Below are 23,189 nucleotides of genomic sequence, written 5' to 3' on the forward strand. Positions count from 1 at the left end.
ACAACAACATATAGCTGCCTAACATAACAAAGACATATTTTCTTTCTATTTAACGTTAACAAAATGCAGAAAAGAGAAAATAGTAGAAGTGTTTGTACTATTTTTCTTTTGCAACTGGATGATGGTGATTTGATAACCCAATATTTTCCTTTCTTTACAATACCAAGGCTGTGTCTTGCAATTGGATCAACATAAGCGTAAGCACTCAGAAATCTGCCCGTGGGTATTAGCTTGAAAGTCAAATAAACTTCATTGAATTCTTTGGCACAGAATATGTGCCAGTCTAAAATGGCAAAATCCTTACCAGGCTGTGGGCTCTGTAAAACTTATATAATAATAATAATAGAGCTCGACAGAGCCTGGTATTGCCTGCCTTATGCTTCCAAAAGCCCTACATAAATCAAGAGGATGTTTGTCTATACAGAGGTATGCTGGAGAAGAACCATAACTAAAACCTGCGTGTGAATGAATTTGTCAGATCCCATCCACTGGAGAGCTGGAATTGACACTTCAAGCCTCTCAATATATTTGAGAAAAAATCCAGAATATCATGGGCTTAACTGGAGTGGAAGTCACCCAACTGAAACATTGTACAAAGCTTTGAAATTTCAAGAAAAAGGTTCTAATCTTTTGGCTGTCTTGCTCATTGTTTGGAGATGAAAAGGGAGGAAATCAACATCCCCATGAAATACAATTACTGTAAATTGCTTTCTTTTCATACTGTTTGTAATGAAAATAGGAAAGTTACCAGAAGTTACCTACTCTGCAGAAGCACAGTAATTCGGTGGATGTGGACTGCAAGAAGACATTCAGCAGTGCAACACCGGACTTCTATATGAACCAACTAATAGAGAATATAAAATACAGCACAGCAGTGTTGACTCTGGGTTGCTCTGAAGTGACCGGAAGTCATCTCTGCAGTGGAAGAAGCTGGAGTTCCTTAAAGTGAACTATAAAATCAAGCTAAACTTGTACCGGGAGTTGATCCCGTGGCACCTCAGGATCCAGAGCGGGAAGGAAAAGCAGGGTGTCTGCTTGTCTGCACTCCCCTTCCCAGTATCTCCATCGGGATCTGGACTCAGCTGGAGGCTTGCTCAGCCCCTTGGACTGCCTGAGGAGGCCCTGAGGCTTGTGAGGCAGCTGGAGATGAATTGGGATGCAGGCCCAACTGGGAGACACACGGCCAAGCTTGAAACAAGGACTGCCCGGGGGCAGCTCTGCCAGATCCCAATTGCGCTGGTCCTGTGTCATTCCATTGTGCTCAGGGATTTCCAGCTCTGTGGTCCCTATGGGGCACCTGGAAACGAGGATTTCCCAGGACCTAGTGGGTGGCAGGGCCATTCTCGTTAGCAGGGGCAGGTGGACGAGCCTTTCCTCTGCTCTGCCTTGGTGAGATGGAGCAGCATCTGCAGGACGAATGCCTGAGAGTGAAGCAGCGATTCGTGTCCTCTGGGTGCATCTCTGGAGAAGTGCATGGCCACGTGTCACCTTCTTCAGGTCAGGATAGGAGGGGAAGAGTGACCTGGGACTTACCACTATTGTTGGGTACCATTTGGAAAAAATGCATACCAAATGCATCACCAGTTGCATCATCACCAGTCAAAAAAGTCATCACCAGTTACAGGGCAACACTCTGATTTCATTTTCTTTTCCTAAGAAGCCGGAGAGGAAGGCATTAGGAGAGGTGAGGTCATCTGCCTCCACCAAATAAAGCCATGACAGACCATCACTATTTTTTGGGTTTTTTTTTAATCATACCAGAGTCCCTGGTCAGAGGGCAGGAGCTTATTACAGCGGGAATTATTTACTCAGTGCTGCAGTGCTTTCACGCAACATGTCCATTGTTTTACGTTGTTATAGGAAGCATTGAGAAATTGTAAACCAGTTATAGTAGGACCAGCTTTTAAAAATTACAAGGTTGTCAAACAATTAATACATTCTGACTTATTGTAAGTTTTCCTTCAATTTTTGAGGGTCACATTTTCAAGCTTTTCTAGCTGAAAGCTCAGAATCTCTTGACACCGGGAACTGTCTTTTACAAAAACACGAAATATTGAGAGAATCATGAGAGCAAGAGGGTTGTGCCAGCAATGGATCCCAAGTGGTTCTTTACATGGGGACTTTTGCACTGGCTGGTACTTTGGGAACACTTTGCCTTTCTTATTTTTTTAGTTCAACACTCCTAAGCAAGGGTCTGGGACAGGTACGGTATTTCGTTTGCAGAGCTGGTAGTTTTTGGGTGCCCTGCGACTGCCAAGTGCTACAAAAGGATGAATAAAAAATATATAATACTGAATAAAAAATTACTATCGCACTCCAACTGGAAAGGGAATCACCAGTGGCACCATCTCATTTTCATGCATGGAGAGAGCTGTGAAATAAAGGAAGAGAGTGGAAAATTTAAGACTGTTTATGGCATTCAGGTGCTTGCTTTTGGAATGCATATCTTTTTGTGACTTCCTTTCTTCGGTAAGAAAGAGGTATCAAAAAGAAATTATTGTCTCCAGTCTACTTGCTTCTTCTCTAAGAAAAAAAAAACAAAAACGCGCTAAGTCAGGTAGGCTAGAAAGTGTCGATAGCTCAAGAATCCAGGAATGAGGTTAATGGACAAATATAGATGTGGTGTAAGCGGGGCTAGACTTCATTAACATATTTGCAGTTACACCCGCTTATACCAAGTCTGGCTTTGGCCCTGAATCAGCAGTTCCCCAGTGAATAGACTGCATGAAACTAGTGCTGAATTTGGCCCATTTCATCTGACATCTGCATCCTGCCTCGAAGTGGCATGTCACACTTACTGCACATCAGATCACACCTGCCCAGCCAGTCACAGGCAATTGACTTTTTTGTTAAAAAAAAAAAAAAATTAAAAAAATTTAGTCATATATCATCAAGAAAAACAACATTGTTTTAGGACTCTTATCTCTTCGCTCCCAAATATCCTGTTTCTTCGAGCTGCAGTGGCCAGGACCAATAGAAACCTCTTCCTGCCATTGGCTGACTTCATTTCCCAGAGTTAGCACAATCTCATCCGCTCTAAACAACCTCATCAAAACTTCTTTCTGGTCAGAGCGAAGCAATAATTATTATTAGCAATTATTAGCGATCAATAATCTTGATCACATTATGGCAAGCACTATTAAGGTAAGAAGGGGGTACCTTTTTTGTTGGAATTTTTTTCAGTGGTGTGTTCTTTGGTTTCCTTTATCAACCTAGATAAGTTAGAATTGGGCAACACCCCCACTGCCACAATAGAGGACAACAAGATTTCCTTTGTACTGCCTAGTAAATTTCCTTTTTCCTACTCCAACCATCCGCAAGGCTTAAAAACTTCAAACTCGGAAAAAAAATTGGGTTTTTTAAATTCACTGTTCAGTGCTGTGGATTGCATATGCGAAGCCCTTTTATGAGAGCTTCAGAAATTTCTTGTAGGTATCATTCTGACAACTTGGATGTGTTTGCGGACTGCCATAAGGGGAGAGGGTGTGCACTGGAAGGAAAAAAAGGGTTCCTAAGAGCCCTGAACTTTTGGATACTTTTAAATGTTTCTCTTGTTGATGGGGCACAAATATTAGCAAGTGGGAATGAGAGGCACCAGCTCTTGTTTCTCTCTCATGCAGGTGTTAATTATGTGCTTTTCTAGAAATGCTATCCTGATACTCGGGACCTTTCTGAATGTTATTTTAATGGTGGTGGCAAGATCTCATGGGTGTGTTCTTTTTGTCTTAATTTTTTGGACAATAAAATTCTCTTATTGGCTTATAAATTGATCTCGGTGCATGCTTTGTTTTTTGGTTTTTTTTTAAGAGCGGCTTTGATGGGTTTTTCAGGTTGTGTCCCTTAGAAAGCCGAATAAATCTATATGTCTATCTATCTAGTTTTTGCTTCTCTGTGTGTATGTTGCAAAAGATAGCAGTTACAGATATAGCAATAGCTGTGATTAATTGCAGAAGTATAACTGTAACTAAACGCTTTGTGATAGTGAAACTAATTTTACGTAAAGAGCAAACCAGCATGTACAGTGAAGACTCTGCGGCGTTGTATTATCAGATTTGGGATCAAGGTATTTGTTTTCTTCGTGGTATTGTTGATTTCTGTACTTTTCTAATTATGCCAGAGATTTAGTAAGAGGTACAGAATAGCCGCGGTGCCTGGCCATTAGCTAAGTGGAGCTGCAGTTTGATTTCTCAGTAACTTCTGCTTAGATGTTTACATTTTAAAGATGCATTTGATGCTTTTTGTTATAGTTTTTGAAATGTGAAAGTCTTGCCTGAAGACAACGTGATTAAAAAAAACTAACGAACCTTCTCTTTTTGCAATCACTGATGCTTTCGAGGGGCTATTTACGGAGACAAAGATTTGAGTCTCCTCTGCATTGCTGGCCAGTATCTATTATATGCTAAGTAGCTCCTGAAACAGCTGAATTCCCTTTGGTTTTGCCGCATACTTTCAGAGCGCACAGGACATGACAGGCGCTCTGTGAAAATCTTGAGGTTCGGGGAGTCAGGTTTTGCATTGCTAAAAGAAGGGCTATGTGCTGAGACAGTAACGCTGGTTTTTGCGTCTGTTAATCAGAATGCACTATTGATGCTGATGGGAAATTTCTTTTTTTTCAAAAATGATGGTACAATGAGATTAGTTGTTGTATGCGTTTTGAGGAGCTCATTTATTTTTTGATGTTTTGTGTTGACTGAATTCTAATAGTGTAAATGATTGCAAACAATATCTCACTGTTATTATTTTACCTCCACCTTACGCTTACAGAGGTGGGCAGAGACTGTGTGCAGCTGTATATCATGCAGCCTGTCAGCGCGATGCAGACAGCAGAGTCTCCTGAGTGGAAAACCCTACATTTTTGTCTCCTCCTCTGGGAGCATGAAACTTGCTGGGACAAATAGGCACCCCAAAATGTTGAGGACTTTGGTGCCCAGGGTGCTGGGAAGGCCTTAGATGTTGAAGCAAGGACTTTATTTGTGCAAGTGCAAAATGAAGAATGGCTGAAAAGAAATGACAGGTGTTTTGTACTATAGATGCAGGAAATGTACTGTGACATGAAGCTAAGCCACCCCAAAGAGATTCAATTCCTCCTCTATACTGAGTACATAAAGAAGTCATTTAACTGAGAGGTTTCCGAAATAAAGAGATTACATTTGAATGCGAAATGGGTGTTTGTGCTTTTGCTAAACAGTTATGTTCAGCAAATATTTTTTTTTGCAATTTCGATACAATGACCTGTGTTCTCTGCTGGCAAGGGGTAGCCCAGCAGTCCCAGCATAGGCGACAAGAGGCTGTGGCCAAGGAGGATGGAAAGCTTTATCTGGGAACTCTGTGCCAGGAATTCAACTCTCTTCTTTAGGGAGGCCGTGGAGTCATTAGATGTCAAAATTGGGTTGCAAATGGCTATGTATTTGTTCGTAACTGGATAGAAATTGCTCTAAATGTACACACCTGCAAAGGTGGCCTTCCAGTAAGACTGTTTGATTCATCCTTTTCCTATCAGCAATCTGCAGGCAGACCCATGGGACGCTCAGGGATCATGAGAAAACAGGCTGGCTTAACTGGAGGTAATAGGTATCTATGAAGGCGAGCATTTGTGTACGTTTTCTGGCACTGGAGTTGACGTCACGAGCGTGGCTTTACTGGGAGATACGTCTCTTCTTGTCCCCTGCCCTCCTCCTGCTTCCCCCTTCCCCTTCTCCCCCATGACGGGGAAAGCACCACGGTGGAAGGTTTCTCCTGAGAAGGAGGACGCAGCAGTGCCCTCTTCCCAGGCTACGGCATGGATGGCTTACTTTAATTCTGACCTTTATGCTGTAAGAGCGGCTGCCCTTGCTCAGGCCAGGCACCTCTCCCTCCAATTGGGAACGGGGCCGGCTCCCGGGGATGGCGGCGTAAGGCACTGCGGAGAGGAGTGGTGGGAGAAGGTGTGTGCCTCCACAGCCAGGATTTTGGTTTCGGTACGCGGTCGGGGGGGCTGGTATTTCTCATGCATTCACTTACTGTACCTGGTGCCACACGGCTAACCTCACAGTTATGTTTTTTGGCATTCGAAGGATAAAATGGGTTTTTTCAAGGTTTTTTTCAACAGTCAGGATTTCAGCAGTAAGGTGACATGTTTCCTTCTGGCACAAGTAGTACCTGACAGATATGTGCAGTAGCGCAAAAATGCAGAGCACTGAAGCCGAAGACCATCAAATCAATACAGCACTGCTAATTATAGGTGTCCCACTGGTTACCATAAATACAAATTGAGAAAATATAAAAGTCTTCTGAATTAGGCATCGTGTCTTTTTTGGTGTTTTTTTTAATAGAATGGAGCAAAAATTACTTACGTGTTACCTTGGGCTGAAGTAAAAATACTTATCCTGGAGGTCATTTTGGTTTTTTTTCCATTATCATATAGTGGAGGAAAGAACATTAATTAGAAAGTTGCAACTAGAATTCCACTTCCTTGCCGTACAGCAAGCCTTGTTATATTTCTCTCCCTGCCTGCCAATGCAATTATACTTAAAAAAAGCTCTTCAGTAAGATATTTTGACTTTAAAATGACTTACTGATTTCACTTGTGGATATTTCTTCTACTCTAATTTACTTCTAAATATGTGTGTGTCCACTTTTTATTAGTGACTTCTGATGTGCTGTTCGCATGGAAGCTACGATTTCTGGGAGAAAAAGTCTGTGTATTTGATAAAGGACGGGAGAATCTTTGTGGTTTCTAAGGCTTGAAAGAGTATCAATATACTGATTAAAGCAGTATATAGTAGCAAGATATATTTTTTTTGTGAGGAATCTTCATCGGTGCTTCTCTCTATGGTATTACTCTTCTCTCACTTTCTTTTAGCAAATCTAAGTGCTCACTTGAATATTTCTCAATCCAAGAAAAGCTGGAGACAGTTGAAAAAAAATCTGCTCTGGGCGTATGGAAATGTTTAAGTCTTTGTTTAGAGGACTGCATCTGCACTGAATCCAACAGAACTAATACAGTAATTTGTGCTTCTATTCCTTGCATTAAAAAAATTATAAAGATTATTCTCTTTTTGTTCTCATCTCAGTTAGCAATGTGTAATTAACTTTAAGCTTGTAAATACTTCCTTTGGCTTTGGTGATACGACACAACCCTCTTAAAGCTAAGCACACACCTGAGTGCTCTGGTGAATCAGAAACAAGAAGAGCACGAATGCCTTAAACCACTTAGCCTGATCTTGCACTCCTTAATTCAAAGGTTCCACCAATTTCATGAAGATTTTGTTCCAATACAGGCAGTGGAATCAGACCTGTAATTATTTCCAGGTAAGACAGTATTTCTGACTCAAATACAAATGTGCCATTTCAAGGAAGAAATAGTCATATAAGAACAGAAGAAGATGTTTTGGGGATTTTTGTATTCTTTTCTTTTGCTTTTAATCAGCAGTCATTTAACTCAATCTGGTTTGTGGCTACATATGCCAAAATGAAGTCAAATATAAGGATTTCACTTTCCAGAATTAAATCCCCAGGCAAGGAACAACAGCTGGAAAATGTGTATGTTTGACTCTCTGAATGGGTTGGTTTGTTTGTTTTTTCTTAACAACAACTATATTACCTCTTAACAAAATGTTTTTCAGCAAGTTCCATGAGGACTTTCAGAAATAATACTAAAAGAATCAAGTGCTCTTGGAGAATGACTTGCTGACAGATAAATACAGAAGTAGTTTTGAGAAATGTGAATGCCAGAAGAAGGTATTTATTTTCAAAGTGACAATTATAATGCAGTAAAAATATCTAATGCTCTTCACTCCAAAAGAAACTTCATAATGCAAGTTTCTAAATCAAGCCAACAGAATTATTTTGAAAATCAGCAAAGTGGAGAAAAAAAAAAGAAAATCTGGGTTTGTATCACTTGTATTATCCATTCTAAGAAAGTAAAAGTGATACAGTAGAAAATATCACATGCAGTGCCAAACCTTGTTAAGTTAACAAAAATCTTTTCATTGACTGCAATGTGTTTTTTATCAGTACTTTAAGTACTTAAAAATTAATTGCTTTTGACAGATAATGATACAGTAGAGAAATACAGGCAGCTTTTCACATTGTCAGTAATGAAAAGCCCATGGTCTGACAAAATGGCGTGTACTCTGCTAGTCATCCTGCTGTCCTTAATATATATTAGGGTATTATAGAAGAAATATTGACTGTTCAGAATGCTAACGACAATAAAGAAACTTCAAAGCGTTTATATGAAAAAGGTATCAATCCTTTCCTTAAAGGATGAATGTGCCTTTATGGTTGAAGGGGTTATTTTAAATGTTGTAACCAAGCTTCCCTGAGGTTGGATAGTGCTGTGTCCTTCAATTTATTCCCTCCCACTGTCCCCCTTAAAAGAAGGACTGTGTAATCTTGTAAACAAGCCATCCCAGTGAACAGAGGGAAAAGAAGCTTCAGGAAATCTGGTGAGATTCAGGTTGCAAACCTGTATCACAAGGAAGTTCTCTTTCTCCTTGGCATGCATCCTTAGGCAGCAGGTTGCTGATTTTTACTATGCACATAGTCATCCTATTAGAAAAATTAGACATTGCTTTCAGGAAAGGGATATTAGTGGGTAATAACCAAGTAATACTAGTAATGGGTTTTAATAACTACTGTGTACAAACCAATGATTACCACTTCTGGTAATTATCATGTCATAAATCTAATTTGTTTCAAAGTCAAATGAATAAAATGACAATTATTGTCATAAAAATATCATTGAACATTAAAAGGTAAAAAAGAATCATGAGTAGTAGCAATTTTTTAAGGGTAGGCTGAAGGACACACCAATCGATCATCCACGTACAGTGGAGCAAGCAAATGGTCTTTTGGAATGGTGGATTTTGGAAATGAATGAGTGGAAGGAATGCATATGATATGATGTCTCCCTTCACTTGCAGAGTATGTTTATTTGGAGTGTATATCTCAACTGGTGGGTGGAAAACGGTGTCACTAGGCTGGCGTAACCTTTTCACACTCGGAAAAGATCTGACTCGCTTAGTTCAATGTATGTGTTGCCAGGTTAAGCAGTGCCTGATAGATGGGAAGGAAATACAACAACAAATTACAAGGACTGGGTATATGCAAATACCTGCAGGAAGGGGTGGTGAATAACTATTTATGGGAAGTGGCAGAACTCTTTAAAATGACCTACCTGACTTAAGAGAGATGAGAGAGCGAGATAAACAGTGCTGTAACTGGGAAAAAGGCCACAGGAGACTGGAAATGTTTCGTTTGACAAATCCCTAATTACAGTTGTGCTGAGAGAAACAAGTAGCAGCATATTAATTCTACATGGAAGGTTTTGCATAACTGCAATGCTAGCCTGGAAGATTTTTTTTTAAACCTCATTCTTTAGAGTTGAAAAACATCTTTTTTTAGACGGTATGTTTATTACCTTGATAAACAGTAAAATGCTGCCACAGCAATTACCTTGATGATAAAGAGTCTGTAGACAGATACTTCCTGTGTTCATTTCCTACCCAGATAAGTCGCCAAAATCAGGGACTACCAATACAGGAAATGCTTTCAATAGGAACTTCCTATCTGTTAATATCTAATTCACTAAAAAGATCTAAGCTCTTCTCGTATGATTTAAAGGTAATGTTCTACCTGTCACTATTTAAACATTTAAGCTGCATTACAACACATCTGTTTGTGTAAAAATTTAAGACCAATGCTGTTACATTGTACTATGAAATATCAGCGGGTTTCTCCACAATGGTAGGAAAAGTGACCCTGCATTTTACAATACTGCAAATCAGGATGCTTCAAAATGCACTGTCATTCCATCAGATGAAGAGCAAGCAACCTCCCTCCAACTCCTTGTTGCCCACATCCTTTCCTTATTTGTATGCGTCACCAAATAAAATATACATTTCACTAGCCCTCGAGGTGGACTTCTCCAACAAGAGAAGCATGTTCAGAGCATCTTCTGGATATATTAAAGAGTCGTGGCCATCTCTTGCAATCCACAGTGACATATAAATTCAACTGAAATGGCTGAAACGGAAATTTTGCCTCACTGTACAGAGAAATAAAACCACGACTAACCTGCATGTTTGAACTTCTGCTAAGAAAAAGAGAAACCTAGAGCAAAAGAAAAGTAAAAAAAAAACAGAAAACCTCCATTGCTAATCGTAACTTCAGGGTAATTGCTTTCAGGCAGATTAATAGAATGAATGAGGATTTACGAAATCTGGAGTGAAATCGGCCAAAATTAAGTCAAAAGTATTTGGCCGATGGCTTGACTGGGGCCAGGCTTTCACTCAAATTATTCAGGAGCTCAGCCCAAATTTTGTGCTATTTTTTTTGCCAATGATTCCCCTGCAGTCATTCCAGGTTTCTGCCACTGTGACCAAGATCGGTATCTTGGCCTCTCCCCGTAGAGTTGAGTAGTCATTTGCTATTGTGGCTTCATATATATTGTGCCTTTTCATCTTTGAAGAATAGACCCATGTTCACTCATCTCCTCAGACTACTGCGGGAAAGGCAGTTCTTTAAGTTTATGTTGTGGTCTAACAGGCTGGGAATCCGAGGCTGGATTTACAGACCCCTCCAGAGACCGCGATGAAGGCATCACTTGGAGCACCAGCTGTTGGAAGGGAGAACCGGTCCTGCAGGGACCTGCCCCAAAAGCCCAGTTACTGCAGATGCGTTCTGCAAGTTGAAGTTAGTTTTGACAAGTAATTTTCACAAGGCCGTGGGTGAAGAAGCTCTAGGAAGTTCCCCTTGGCTTTGGATTCACAGGGGTGTTGGGGAAATACATGCTCCATCTTGAAAGCAATGTGTCCTGGGACATGGTTAGCCAGCTCTTATCTACTTGCATACATTTTTATTATTGTTAGTCCTTGGCATATTCACATCAGCTTCCCTCATGCGTAAGGTATTCCCTTGGAAGTGTTCAAAATTGTTGCTTTTTACTAATCAGATCAACTCACTAAAGTGGTGGCCAGAGACATTTTTCACATTATTTCCATACCGCCATTACCTTTTAAAAAATTTTCCTGCTATTTGTCATCAAGGCACCATTACATGTACCGTTTTCATGGAATTCAGATTCTGATTGTTTAGTCTACGTAAAGGGGGGAAAAAAGAGGGGGATCCTGTGCCTTTAATGTTGTTTATAACGGTTGGACAGAGCTTGTCAGGTGAAGGTTAATTGCTCTCCAGTTAAAGCAGTTCTCTGCACAGATGGGTTATCAGGGCTGAACACTCGTTACAAGATTAATCTCGTTTCCGACAAGACTTCCCTTTCCTTCAACTGATTTTTGCTCAGCCATTGGACCTGTCACCAGCCGTTAAAAGAAGGGTGGGTTACCTCTGGGATATTAATGCTTGTGTGCAGTGAAACAATGCAAAGTGTGTGTCATATCGGTAGGGAACATCTTTAGGAGACAGCACATTTCATTGCTGTTCTGAAGGTCGAGATTCATAAACAACAGAAACAATCAGGAACATTTGTATTAACCCTCTTAATGAACACAAACTCCAGTGGAGTCATCCAAAGGCTCTTTTTTCATGTCCATTCTTTTCTAAATCTGTATTTTTTGAGTTTCAAAGGTGTATTTTTGTTGAAAGTTTTAGTCAAGAAAATATCCACTTGTGAGATGTGGAACCTGGGACCCTCCTCTGTCCAGTCAATTAACTGATGGATGTGGCCACTACACTTAATACTTGTTTCAGCTAGAGGAAATACATCATGGTGGCCACATAAAGAAATTCAAACTTTAAGAGTTTTGTCTTGGGCTCTACAGTAAACCTGGTGAATTTCCCTCTTTCTCTAAGCTTGAGCAAATCAGAACTGAATCCACTCTGTCCAGTGGGCCACAGAGGTATAAGATGGATGTAAAGTGAGAGGAGAACATCATGTTCTTAGCGTAATGTTACATTGGTAGCCAAGACTGCAGCAGATCTACCAGTCCAGGGTAATCCTGAACGGTTGGATAGAGTGACTTCAAGGAGGCTATGGCACGAACATAGAATTCTCAATGGAGTTTTGGGTTTATTTCAGGAGTTTTGATACAACCAAAATAACACAACTTGGCAAAAGTCTCTGGCTGCCAAGTTCTTCCATGCAGCTTTAGTCAGTAAATTCCAAAACACTAAACAAATATTCAAGGCAACAAACAGGGTAGCTCTTATGTTTCCTCAGAATTTCCTGTCCTGGCTTCGCATCAGCGCGATCCTGTCGATGGTGCTGAGTCTCTCCATTGACTTCAGTGAACTTTGAATCAGGCTAGGTTGCCTCAGCCAAAAAAGCGAGCTCTGTGGAGGGTCGCAGGCAGCACGGTATTCACTGAATGGTCGTTGTAGATGTGATCCATCAAACCGTACAGACACGTGCTGAACTGAAAGCATCTGAGCTGTTCCACTGATGTTTTAGATTAAGAGTATGCAAACGTGCCTCATCATGCTGGGCTCTGCAATGGCGAGGTGACCGCCCCCACTTTCTTTTTATTGAACTAATAAGACAAATCCAGCACATTTTATACACCTGTAAGGACAGAGGTTTCTGCATATGTACGGCATTAGACAGGATAAGTGGTGAAGAGACTTACATCCAGGGAGACTTCAGAAAATCATGTTATTTCTTCTGATTCAGAGCAAAAATATGTGAAAAGGATACAGAGAGACAGATCATCATCCTTGTCTGATAGACATGCAACAAAAAGATTTGTCCTTGTTTCCATGCGTGGGGCTCGTACATAATGAGAAGAATAAATTTGTATGCATTGATAGTAATATTGGTCAAGAAATAGTTATTCTCCTGACAGTGTTTCAGTGAAGGTCTTTACTGAAACTGTTTATTTTTAATATATGTTGTATACACATTTAACAAAACTAACAAATTATCTGAAAAACAGGTTTTTTTAGAAAACTTCTATCTACACGCTTCTGGCAATTTCTTAATTTTCTTTTTGTTTTCTTATAATCATCAAAGTCTAATAGTTTTACTGCTGAATTCTTAGGGATTTTTAAATTCTGGTGAGATTAAAAATAAATTTTCCTTTGATTTAGAATGCAGAGGTTTTAAGGAAATGTACTCACTACAGTTATAAAACTGAAATGAAAGGTAGTCAGGAATTTAACCTCTGGATGTCATACTCTTCAGCAGTATGCATTCAGAGCCAAAGAAATTCAAGTAAGTGGATTCCATTACTGGTTCTAATAAGATAGGAAAAGTGCACAGTAAATCTTTACAATCCCAACTAAATCATTGGTGTTTTATGCCAAAGGGGGCAAGGTTAGTAGAAAGTCTTTAAATGGACCAGGTTGAAATTTTCAAAAAAAGGGTCCCTAAGGTTAGGTTGTCAAATGTGTGCTAAGAGACCTGAATAAGGATCTTTATTTTCCAAGGTGTTGATCCACTTGAGAGTTCCCACTGTTTCTGCTCAGTGAGGCTTCGGATAGGTTTTTGAAGATGGACTGCTTACTCACAATTGGAAAGTTCTGTTATCACACTTACCTGCTTTCACTGATGAGAAAAAAATCCTGCTTAGTCAATGCTGCCTTTCTAGAAAAAGCAAGGAAATTTGAAAGTAGTTAGACCTTTTTTTTCCTAGGAAAAGTTTTTGGTTAGTAAAATAATGTGATTTAAAGTCGAAGAAAGAACAGTCACATAGGAGACAAATTTGGGCAAAGTGGCTTTGCTGTATTCTTTCTTGTACCTTCATCCCAACCTGTAGTTCTAACCAGCTGAAATGCTAGAAAACTGCAGTTTTGCAAAACTGCTTTATTTTCCCTCCCACCTTCAATATGACAAAACAGAGGCTGTTTTTGTTTTGCAAAGTAGCAACCATTCCCCTTTAAACTCTTCAGACCTTCTGTTTGATGGTGTTGTGCTAGGCCTTTATTCACATGGGTGTCAATAACATGCTTTTGGCTGAAAAATTGCTGCTAACTGTTGCTACTCATGCAACACTTTGGCATTTTATTTTCTCACTTAGGATGGGAAGCTTTAGCTCCAAGCATTCAGAATGGGATAGCACTGAACTACGAATTGCAAAGCTGCTTGGTGGGCAAGTGTGTTGCAGATTTGACAACTACAACACCTTTTTAAAAAACGAACTTGAACAGGTGTTAAATTTTGAAGCATAGCACAATCTATAAAATGTATGTGTAAATTATTGACTTTTAACTCATTCTGCATGAATTCTTTCTCCGTAATGGTGCCCAGACACTTTCCAATTAGCATGAATGTTAAATCTTAGCTGTCTTCAGGTTCGCTTTTTTCCCCCCACATCTTCCTCACTTACTTAATCTAACCTTTTAGAATGCAGGCCAGACCAAATTTAATTCCAAGTATGTTTCTCTTCTGAGCCTGGGCCTTCCTAGTGCTATTTTTCTCTTTCGTGGAGTTTTTGTTTGGCCTTAACCTCTGTTACTCTCAGCTGCTCCTTGGAGGATGCAATTCTTGCCAACTCTTATAATTTTTATCAGGAGTCTTGTGATATTTAACAGTTTTCTTAAAGGACAATTTCTGAAATTATGTGAACACTTGAAGTCTTCAGTTTTCATTGACTAAAGACTCTCTAATATTAAAGAATCTACCCTAAAGGCTTAAAAGCCAGGAGGCAGACCCAAAGTGCATTGCTTTTAAGTACTCTCTATTTCTGAGGCCTGACTTCATGTAACAGGGCTGAACTCATCCCAGGGCAGAGACCCTGCGTAAAACTACACACACCGCCTGGACTTTGCTTACCTACTTCTTAAGGAACTTCATGTGGTGTTAGTACCACGTAGGTCTTGACCTAGTCTTCTGTGCAGAGCTAGATCTCATGCAAAACAAGTACCTTGTCTAAGGATCTAACCTGGAATTTTAGGGTGCACTTTTTAATTAATAAAAATAATCAGTCAAACACATTTCTGGTCATGTTTCTAGTCTGTAAATTGGGATTTGGATGGTTTCTTGCCATTAGATGTCTGATATTAAATCTTACTGCTGAATCTGTAAAGAAATAAAGCCAGCAGCCTGACCTATTGGAGAAATATATTTTCTGTATAGTAACTTATACATTATAAGTTACTAATATATAGTAATTTAGGGGCCTTTTATGACACTGGAGAGGATCAATTAAGAGGGCTGGTAGGTTGCTTGAGAAAGGTCAGCGTTAAGTGGGGTGTCTCTGAGCCCCAAGGCATTGTTTTCCTTTTTTCGTTCTGGCTGCTCTTCTGTTTCTATCCTTAGTGAAAAGAGAAAGACACCAAGAAATTCAGAAGGTTCAATATGAAGACAAGAAAAAATGTTGCAAAAAGTTCTATATGAAAGTGTCAAGGTGGAGGTAGAGAGCAGTGGGAGACAATATTGAAATAAAGGTGAGGGTAAGGAATTTTATCATTTTTGTCAGTAAAAAATATTCAGAATTCACAAGATTATGACATCAGCTTAAAAATCATGGAATTTCAGGGAATAATATATGTTATGCTGTTCACTTTCTTATCTGCTTTTTAAACCTTGACAATTTTTTTTGCTGAAATGAAAACTGAGAGTCTTAGGTTTTCAGCTGACGAATTTAGGTTCAAAGGAACCTAAGGTTCAGTAAGATCATGGAAGTTGGCAACTACAGTTGTTAAAAAGGAAGCTTGATAAATCCTCAGAATTAACTCTTTCAAAATGTTAGATAAGATAAAGCAAATAGGATTGGGACGATGCTGAAAATGAAATTTCTAAGTTTGATAATGCCTCTAAAGCTAGATGCTGAGCAGAAGCAGGACCAATGCAATTTGCTTCAAAATAATTTACAAACTACTGCTAAAGCAACTGAAGGAATAATAATCAGTGCTGGTCACTGCTGAAAAAAAACGAAGTGAAAGGTGGGAAAACCAAATCTGTCTAGGAAGTACTTTGAGTCATGAAGTATCCTAAGGACGACAAAGTTTTAGATTTTTAGAAACCATCTGCTTAGTATACAAGGGACACTAGGAGAAAAGAAAAACAAAGTCATTATACTGTGAATTTTCATGACAGTGAGTATAAACTGTGATCTCCAGTACTTCAGAGACCATTTACAAATCACCAGACTTGTGTAAATAAATGAGAATGTGGTCAAGCAAAGGAGAATAGAGGCCCAAACTTCCAAAAAAGTCTAGCTTTGCAAGTAAAGAAGACCTACACGAAACACCACCAAAATTTCCTGATTTTTCCTGTGAATTAGGCAAATGCACGGAGAAACCAAAGCCCAAAGTGCAAGCTAAAAATTTGCATTTGATTTCACAAAGCAGTGGCCCGTTGTAGAAGACTCTTTTTTTGTGCAAAGACCCTGAGCTGCTTTTATGAAATATGACTGGGCTGAAGCAGTGAGCTGTATTGCGCCCTTCAGCCGCAGCCTGGCAGAGGCATCCTCTGGGAGATGCCCACTGCCGGGGTGGATGTGCTGCCCTCTGCCATGAGGAAACGCCTTACATTCCAGGCAAGTTGTGTCAGGGTGAAGACAAGCCCTTCTCTACCTGCCTTGTACTTAGCAAATGGCAAACTGAGTCGTCTCTCTGTTCTGGGGGATGTGATGCCCACGGTGGTCCCAGCACAACAAGCAGGAGTCCTCAGTTCATACATGTGAATGCATTCTCCTTGTCACACATATCGTTTGCGGGGCAGGTCGTTTAGCAAAAGGCTTAGCATGACATGTCAGAGATTCATGTAAGACTATTTGTAAACTCAGCTGGCTGAGAAAGAAACTGCACTGTGATTCCCTCATTTCTCCTACTGCTAAAACGCCCCAGCAGGGCTGGCATGAAAAATGTATTCAACCAGCCACTGTGATTTTCTAAGCTACATCCTCTGTATTTGCTGTACTATGAATGTGTTAATATCTATCCATTCTATCCCAGTCTGTTAGCCAACGTGTCTGCTAAATACCAAATACTGATTCTGTCTTCTTTGAGGTGACAGTGGAAAATTAATGCAGAAGCTCACAATAGAAGCGTTCAATTCGCCGACCTTCAATATTTTTTTTTCCCATTTTCTTTTTTAGTATTCCTTTCTGATTTACTTTCTAAGCTCCCGAGAGCCTGCGGGTTTGCTGATCAAATGTCAAAACATATCTCTAAACTAAAATGAATATGTTTTTAAAGTTAGTTTTGTACTCTGCTCCAAAAAACCCCACCTCATTTGTCTCCATATATTGAAGTCTTGCAATGCTCAGTGACGGTTAATCTCTCATATAAATTGTAACCACTGTGGATATCTTCAGCACACCGAAGTCCTCATGAACATTACCTCGATTGCCTCTGATTTTTTCAGTTTCTCTGGTTGACTTTTATGTACTCAGTGACTTCCCAGTGCTCCAGCCACCAGCAGAATCCTCCAGTCTCAAAGACTTCAGCCTGTTTTTTAATCATCCATATTCTTTCCTTCTCTAGATTTCTTTGATCTCCTTTAGAACTACATCTCTTCCTCTGTTTTCTTTTTCACTCAGGTTGCCTTTTCTCTGCTTTATGTAATCCTCCGTTGCTCTCAACTTCTGAACACATGCTCCTGAAGGACAGAGCTGGTTTCACACTGTCACCTGCATCTTCACACAAACATCTTACACCCTTTTCCATGCAGTTCACTCGACTATGCAAATTTCCGTACCTCGCTTGTATTGGAAAATATTTCCCCCTGAATAATGAAAATACAGGAGGAAAAAAAGTCCAGAACCCTCCTATTTGTATAATCAGTAGCCTGCTAATTACTCCTGTTGTTGCTGGCTAAATACAGGACTTGTTGCCTTTTGTAATTCCCATGTTGTAATCCCATTGGGAACAAAGAGTTATGTAGCACCAGTGAGTCAGAGCCGGTTCTGTGCGTGCATGATCTGATGGCTGATGACTCGGGCAGAGGACTGGAGAGGAGCCTTTTCAGTTATATCCACAGATCCACAGTGTGACTTGAAAAAATCACTATGTATTTGCAAAAACGGCTGGGGTTTTTTTTTTCAGATTCCCATCCTGAGACGCTTTTATTGTGATTTTCAGAGCTTTTCTATTTCCCACAGAACCGGGGTCGTTACTAACCTCTCTGCACTTCCAATCTGGCATGAAATGGGACATTACGCTACTCAGCTGCTAAAATTTCATAGGCTGCCACAAAGCTCAGTTAATGCTGAAGTGCTTTGAGAAGTATCTGTAAATTAGAGGCTGTTATCTCTTATTTACAAATAGTAATTTATGTCAATAGAAATGCTCCTGTAAAAGATTAGTGTGGCATGCAAAATTTTAGCTACCAAGTTTTAAAATGGATAGTGTAGTTTTCTTTGCAAGAACTGGTGATTTCACTCACACTTACAAAATACTGTAAGAGTCAAAAAAATATTCTCAAGGATTGTACTAGAAATGCAGAATCAGGAACTCCAGACTTTGAAAACTGCATAAATAAGGACTGAATTTTCAAATAACTGATTAAAAAAAATATTTGTGCATGTGACATATGTAATATTTAGTGTGCTCAACATACAAAGCTATTTGTAGGAGGAGTAGAATACAATAAGATGTGGCAGGAATTTTAAATGTTTCTAGCAAACGTTTTCTCCACAGTCGTGACTGAAGTCTGAAGCTTCAGAGGGTAATAAACAGCTTTAAAACATGCCTGGTCAGTGATGAAATACTCAACATGAGGAAGCAAAAAGTCTTCGTGAAGCCTTAGATCTGTTTTCCATATTCTTACAGAAGAGTTGGTTTCTGAAGATCTGTTTTCTATTTCAGTGTTACTGGAAGTATCTTGTAAGGAAGAATTCAGAAACCTTTTATATATTTAAAAGACGTTCAGAAGAGTCGGCGTTCTCTTAGGAAAACCAAGCGTCTGTTTCTGTTAACTCTGATGGAGCAAAATTAGTTTGCATTGAACAAGTGAAAATAATTTTGTTTTGGTAAAGATAGTGTTTGAAATCCTCAGGAATCAGTTTGTATTTGGCTGGCTGCAGAATTACAGTCTTGAGAAACTCGTGCTTTGAACAGATGCCTAATTCAGACATGGATACCTGAGGCTGGGTACCTACACGTATCTGTGCATCGTAATTATTTGTTTGACTTGCAAATGTATTGAACACCCACAACTACAAAAGCCTCATTAACTGGACGTGTTCCAGGTGAATTGAATGATATATTAAGAAAACTCTTAGACTTTCCTCGGTCAAATTCCAGTCTTCAGTCTGTCAAGCTCTCAGAGGGAAAATAAAACATAAAAAGCCCACCTTCCTGCTCTCATGTCAAGTGCTCTCATCAACTTACTGTTGCCTTTGGCTTACCTCAGCTGTTGGCAGCTCCTGACGCTGTCAAAAGCCAAGCCCCAACGTTGCAGTAGGGCAGGAGGATTCTGCATACGAAGGGTGAGAGCCATCTTCCCTTTGGTGGGACATGCTATATTAGGGAATTTGCCCCTGCAGGAGCCTGCAGGGATATTCCCGCCCACCCAGCACAGATATCTAAGCGTGAATCATAGAATGGTTTGGGTTGGAAGGGACCTTAAATATCATCTAGTTCCAACCTCCCTGCCATGGGCAGGGACGCCTTCCACTAGAGCAGGTTGCTCAAAACTCAGGAGGCTTTATCTATAGCAGGGAGGGTTTGGGGCTGAAGGGGGAGCACAGAGGGGCACTGTCAGTACCACACACTGCATTTTCTTCCCACTGTGAGGTCTAGGGATGGTCCTGGGCAGTCAAAGGTCATCTAAAAGTGGAGAGATCCTTCCAGTTTCCCCCTTGCCACCAAGAAGAAAGCAGCTGCAGAAGGAGCCTTGACAAGGATGAGTCGTTTGTATGGTTTTAGCTGGTTTGTTTCAGCCAGTGCTGAATAGCTCTTTGCTTTTCCTTCCCCCTTCCTCAGACTTTTCTCTTCACCTCCACTCCAATTCTTGCCTGCCATGAGTAGTAGCCTTTCATTTTTTATTATCTTCTGTGTAGCTCATTCAAATTGAAAAATAACCTTTGGCACAACAGTGACAGTCACACTGGTCACACTCTGCACCTAATTTGTGCGTTGTATCTATTTCCTTCAACTTGTGTCCCTTCTGCATTGGCTGCAAGCATTTTGTGACAAGGTGTATCTGCCGCTTTGCCTTAGTTCAATGCCCAAGATAGTGGAGTCCATTTCTTTCTTGCATCTAACGCTGCGTAACATTCACGGTTAGTAAATACTTATTGAGGCATTTGGAAGGTCCTTTTTGCTGCAGTACAATGGCAGTTTCAAAGTCCACAGTAGGAAGTCAGCACATCATGACACGATTGTTGCCCCATGTCTCCTTCTCTGTAGAGTACACCTTTCATCGTAACGCCAGGTCTTGCTGACACATGGTAGTGTTTTGGACTGTGGGTTTTAAGTGCAAGTGACTGCAAAGTCTGGGGTTTTTTTGCATCTTTTACCAACAGAAAAAAAGAAATGAACCACATTTTTTCACTGCCAAAGCAGTGTCTCCCTACTCAAAAGATTTCAAAGCTGGTCGGATTCTTTATTTGGGGAAAAGCATTCTAGTTGTTGTGTTGATTCTACAAATGTTTCTTTCTTACTTGCATAATTGTCATGGGCAGCAAGGCTGAAATAATTTGTTCCTTACTTGCTTTTATTCCTTCTTTCTATTTTTATATACCTGACAAGCCAAATACGGAAACAGGATTTTACAATGGCATGGTGACATTTATCATTGACTTTTATCACATGCGTTTCAATGAGTAGTGTGCATTATAACTCTGGGAGTTTAGTGTATGGGTTTTCTTGGTTTACTGAATACCGGGAGCTTTGGAGATTGCTCATGTCAGCCAGGAACTAAATCAATGTGATCTTCTGGTTTTCCCTTCTTGCGGAACAACATGTGTCATTTTGCTTTATTTAGTCCATGCTTTCATTTTATTAGATTGCAGAGAAGCATAAATGATGTCTGTTTACATTCTTTACTGATTCAACTTGAAATTATGACCAAGTATGGCTTGAGTACTCTATAAAAAGAGGTGGCAGTTTCTGGCTCTCAGACATATAAAGGTGTTCCTGGAAGCTCAAAACCCAGAGTGCAAATCAGTTAGTCTTCTCGATGATTTTGAAACCTCAAATCCTTTGAAATAGTTGGCAACTTGCCTGTTGCATATTTGCAGTTACACAACTCTTCCTCTCTGTGACTTTTAAAAGTTCCTCCTTCCTTTTTTCTTCAAGTCTCTTGGCAGCATCAAACCAGCTTCTCTCTCTCTTGCTCCCCTCTCCCCAGCCCTCCCCCCTCTAGCTCTCTCTCTCTCTCCTTGGTATGGCACATTGTTCTGTGGAAATGGGTTGTTTTGAGTTCACACTTTGTTTTCCTGCTGTTTTTCTGGGAAGCTGGACGTGGCACAAAAGATATGGGAACAGCTTGTAGGAAATGGGTTTGTTTGGGGAAACAATAAAAGAGCAACAGCCCGCATGCCTCTCCTGTATGTTTGAAGGCATAGCCTACAGTATATAAAGACATTTTGGTGGGTCGTTTGTCAATACAGTCCAAAGAAAAGTAAATAAAAACCTTTTATTATAGCATATCTTAAGCTTTGCATCCACACAGCTTCATTTCATATACTAATGCTTATTAGACGGTTGGTCTTATTAGCGAGATATGGGGAAAAGCATCTTAATGGTTTCTATTGCTGTAATAAATGCATATCTCAGGGTTCTGGACTCGAGATTGTCTTCATATGCACTGACTTTCCCAGTTTGCTTTTCATCAATAGCAGCAGGTGGTCTTTTTTTTTGTCCTTCTGGAGCTAATGCTGGTGTCTTGAGAAATACAGTCAATATCAGAGCTGTGGGGCATGGTTTCAGTAAGGGTGATGACGTTGGTAATCACCGGTTCAGAAGAGATACTGCTGCAGGGAAAAAGTGCAGGATTTTTCTTGTTGCCACATCAAAGATATCGCCACATGCATTTTCCTTTTCTTCTTCACATGGACAATTAAAAATGGGCCACAACCTGTTTCTGCTGGATATGAGATTCAGCAGAAAGCATGATGACAGAGCCACAAGTTGCACGATAAAGGTAAATGTTGAATTTGTGAGGTAGTTGTCCTAAAAAATGGAAAAAGAATGAAAAAAGTTGAAACTTTTCTGAAGTAATTGTTTCTATTTCGGATTGGCAATTTTGTTTAGAAAGCCATTCCTTAAATTAATAAGAACACAGTTTAAAAACAAAACCACGAGCGTAATTGGGATCGAATTTTGTTTGACTGTTACAAAGCCAGGTTTTTTTGTGTATGTGAGGGCTTCTTGTTGTGGTTGTTCTGTTTTGTTTTGTCTGGGGGCAAAGAAAGAACATTCACTCCAACCTTTGTCTGTCACAGGTATGAAACAACATTTTTTTGTTCTGATCCATTGGTTTGACTACGTCTCTAACTGCAATATATCAAAAACCATACCAGTCTCTTTGACTGATCTCATAGCTAATCTTTGAGCTAAAACAATAATCTCCTTACTTTGTACCGGTTCAGCAGAACAGGTTAAATATGCTTAAACATAAGCACACGCTTAACTTTATTGCCATTTTACTAAGCACTCTCCTGTGTTAATCTTTGCACACACCGAAATGACTTAATACTGTGACATTCAACCCCGTGTTAATTTCATTAGTCATGTTTTGTGGCAAATGACTAAAATAACGTGTGCTGAAGTATGAATCAAGATATTCATTGCAAACAATTATAGGAAAGTATGTTAGGCTATACGCTGTAAAGGTTATCGTGACAGGAAGTCATATTTTACATACACAGTGGGCATACTTGGAAGGTGCATTCTGAATTTAGAAAGATTACCCAGCTGAGCAGTATTCCATATGCTCGTAAAATGGGCAATACCATGAGAAGCACATAATACTATATATGTATATATTCAATGTATACATGGAAGATCCAGAATAAAAAGTGATTGAGGAAAAGGAAGGGAGCATAATGTAAACAAAAGAATTTCTGTTACAGTGTTGTGCAAAAATGGAGAGCGCTCTTAATGTAGTGAATTTTTAAAAAGCAATAGCAATTTGCATTTTAATTACAGTAATCTAATGCAGACGAGTCGGTCAAAAATATCAAGACAAATACATTTGGAAGCAAATAAAAACATCCGCACAAGTAAAAATGGCTTAAGCAGTGTTTGCGAAAGCTATCAAGCAAGGAAATTACTTTAATAAGTGTTGGATGTGATAAGTGTTCTCTAAATATGCAGGTGAGAATTTTAAATGCGTATGAAGGGGAGCATCTGAGACC

At 39.8% G+C, this 23,189-nt stretch overlaps 1 protein-coding gene across 5 annotated transcripts in view; it reads left to right on the plus strand.

The window, feature by feature from the left end:
• Positions 1-3,007: 3,007 nt before the first annotated feature.
• The window catches only part of ERG (ETS transcription factor ERG), a 65,592-nt gene continuing 45,410 nt past the window's right edge, over positions 3,008-23,189 (plus strand). Inside the window, exon 1 of one of the 5 annotated variants that reach the window (XM_054217586.1) lies at positions 3,008-3,144. In XM_054217586.1, coding sequence (XP_054073561.1) covers positions 3,127-3,144 — 18 coding nt within the window. In that variant the 5' untranslated portion in view covers positions 3,008-3,126. The other 4 variants (XM_054217593.1, XM_054217569.1, XM_054217559.1 and 1 more) reach the window with 4 other exon arrangements.

The sequence above is a fragment of the Rissa tridactyla genome, chromosome 1, assembly GCF_028500815.1.
Source record: "Rissa tridactyla isolate bRisTri1 chromosome 1, bRisTri1.patW.cur.20221130, whole genome shotgun sequence".
NCBI lineage: Eukaryota > Metazoa > Chordata > Aves > Charadriiformes > Laridae > Rissa > Rissa tridactyla.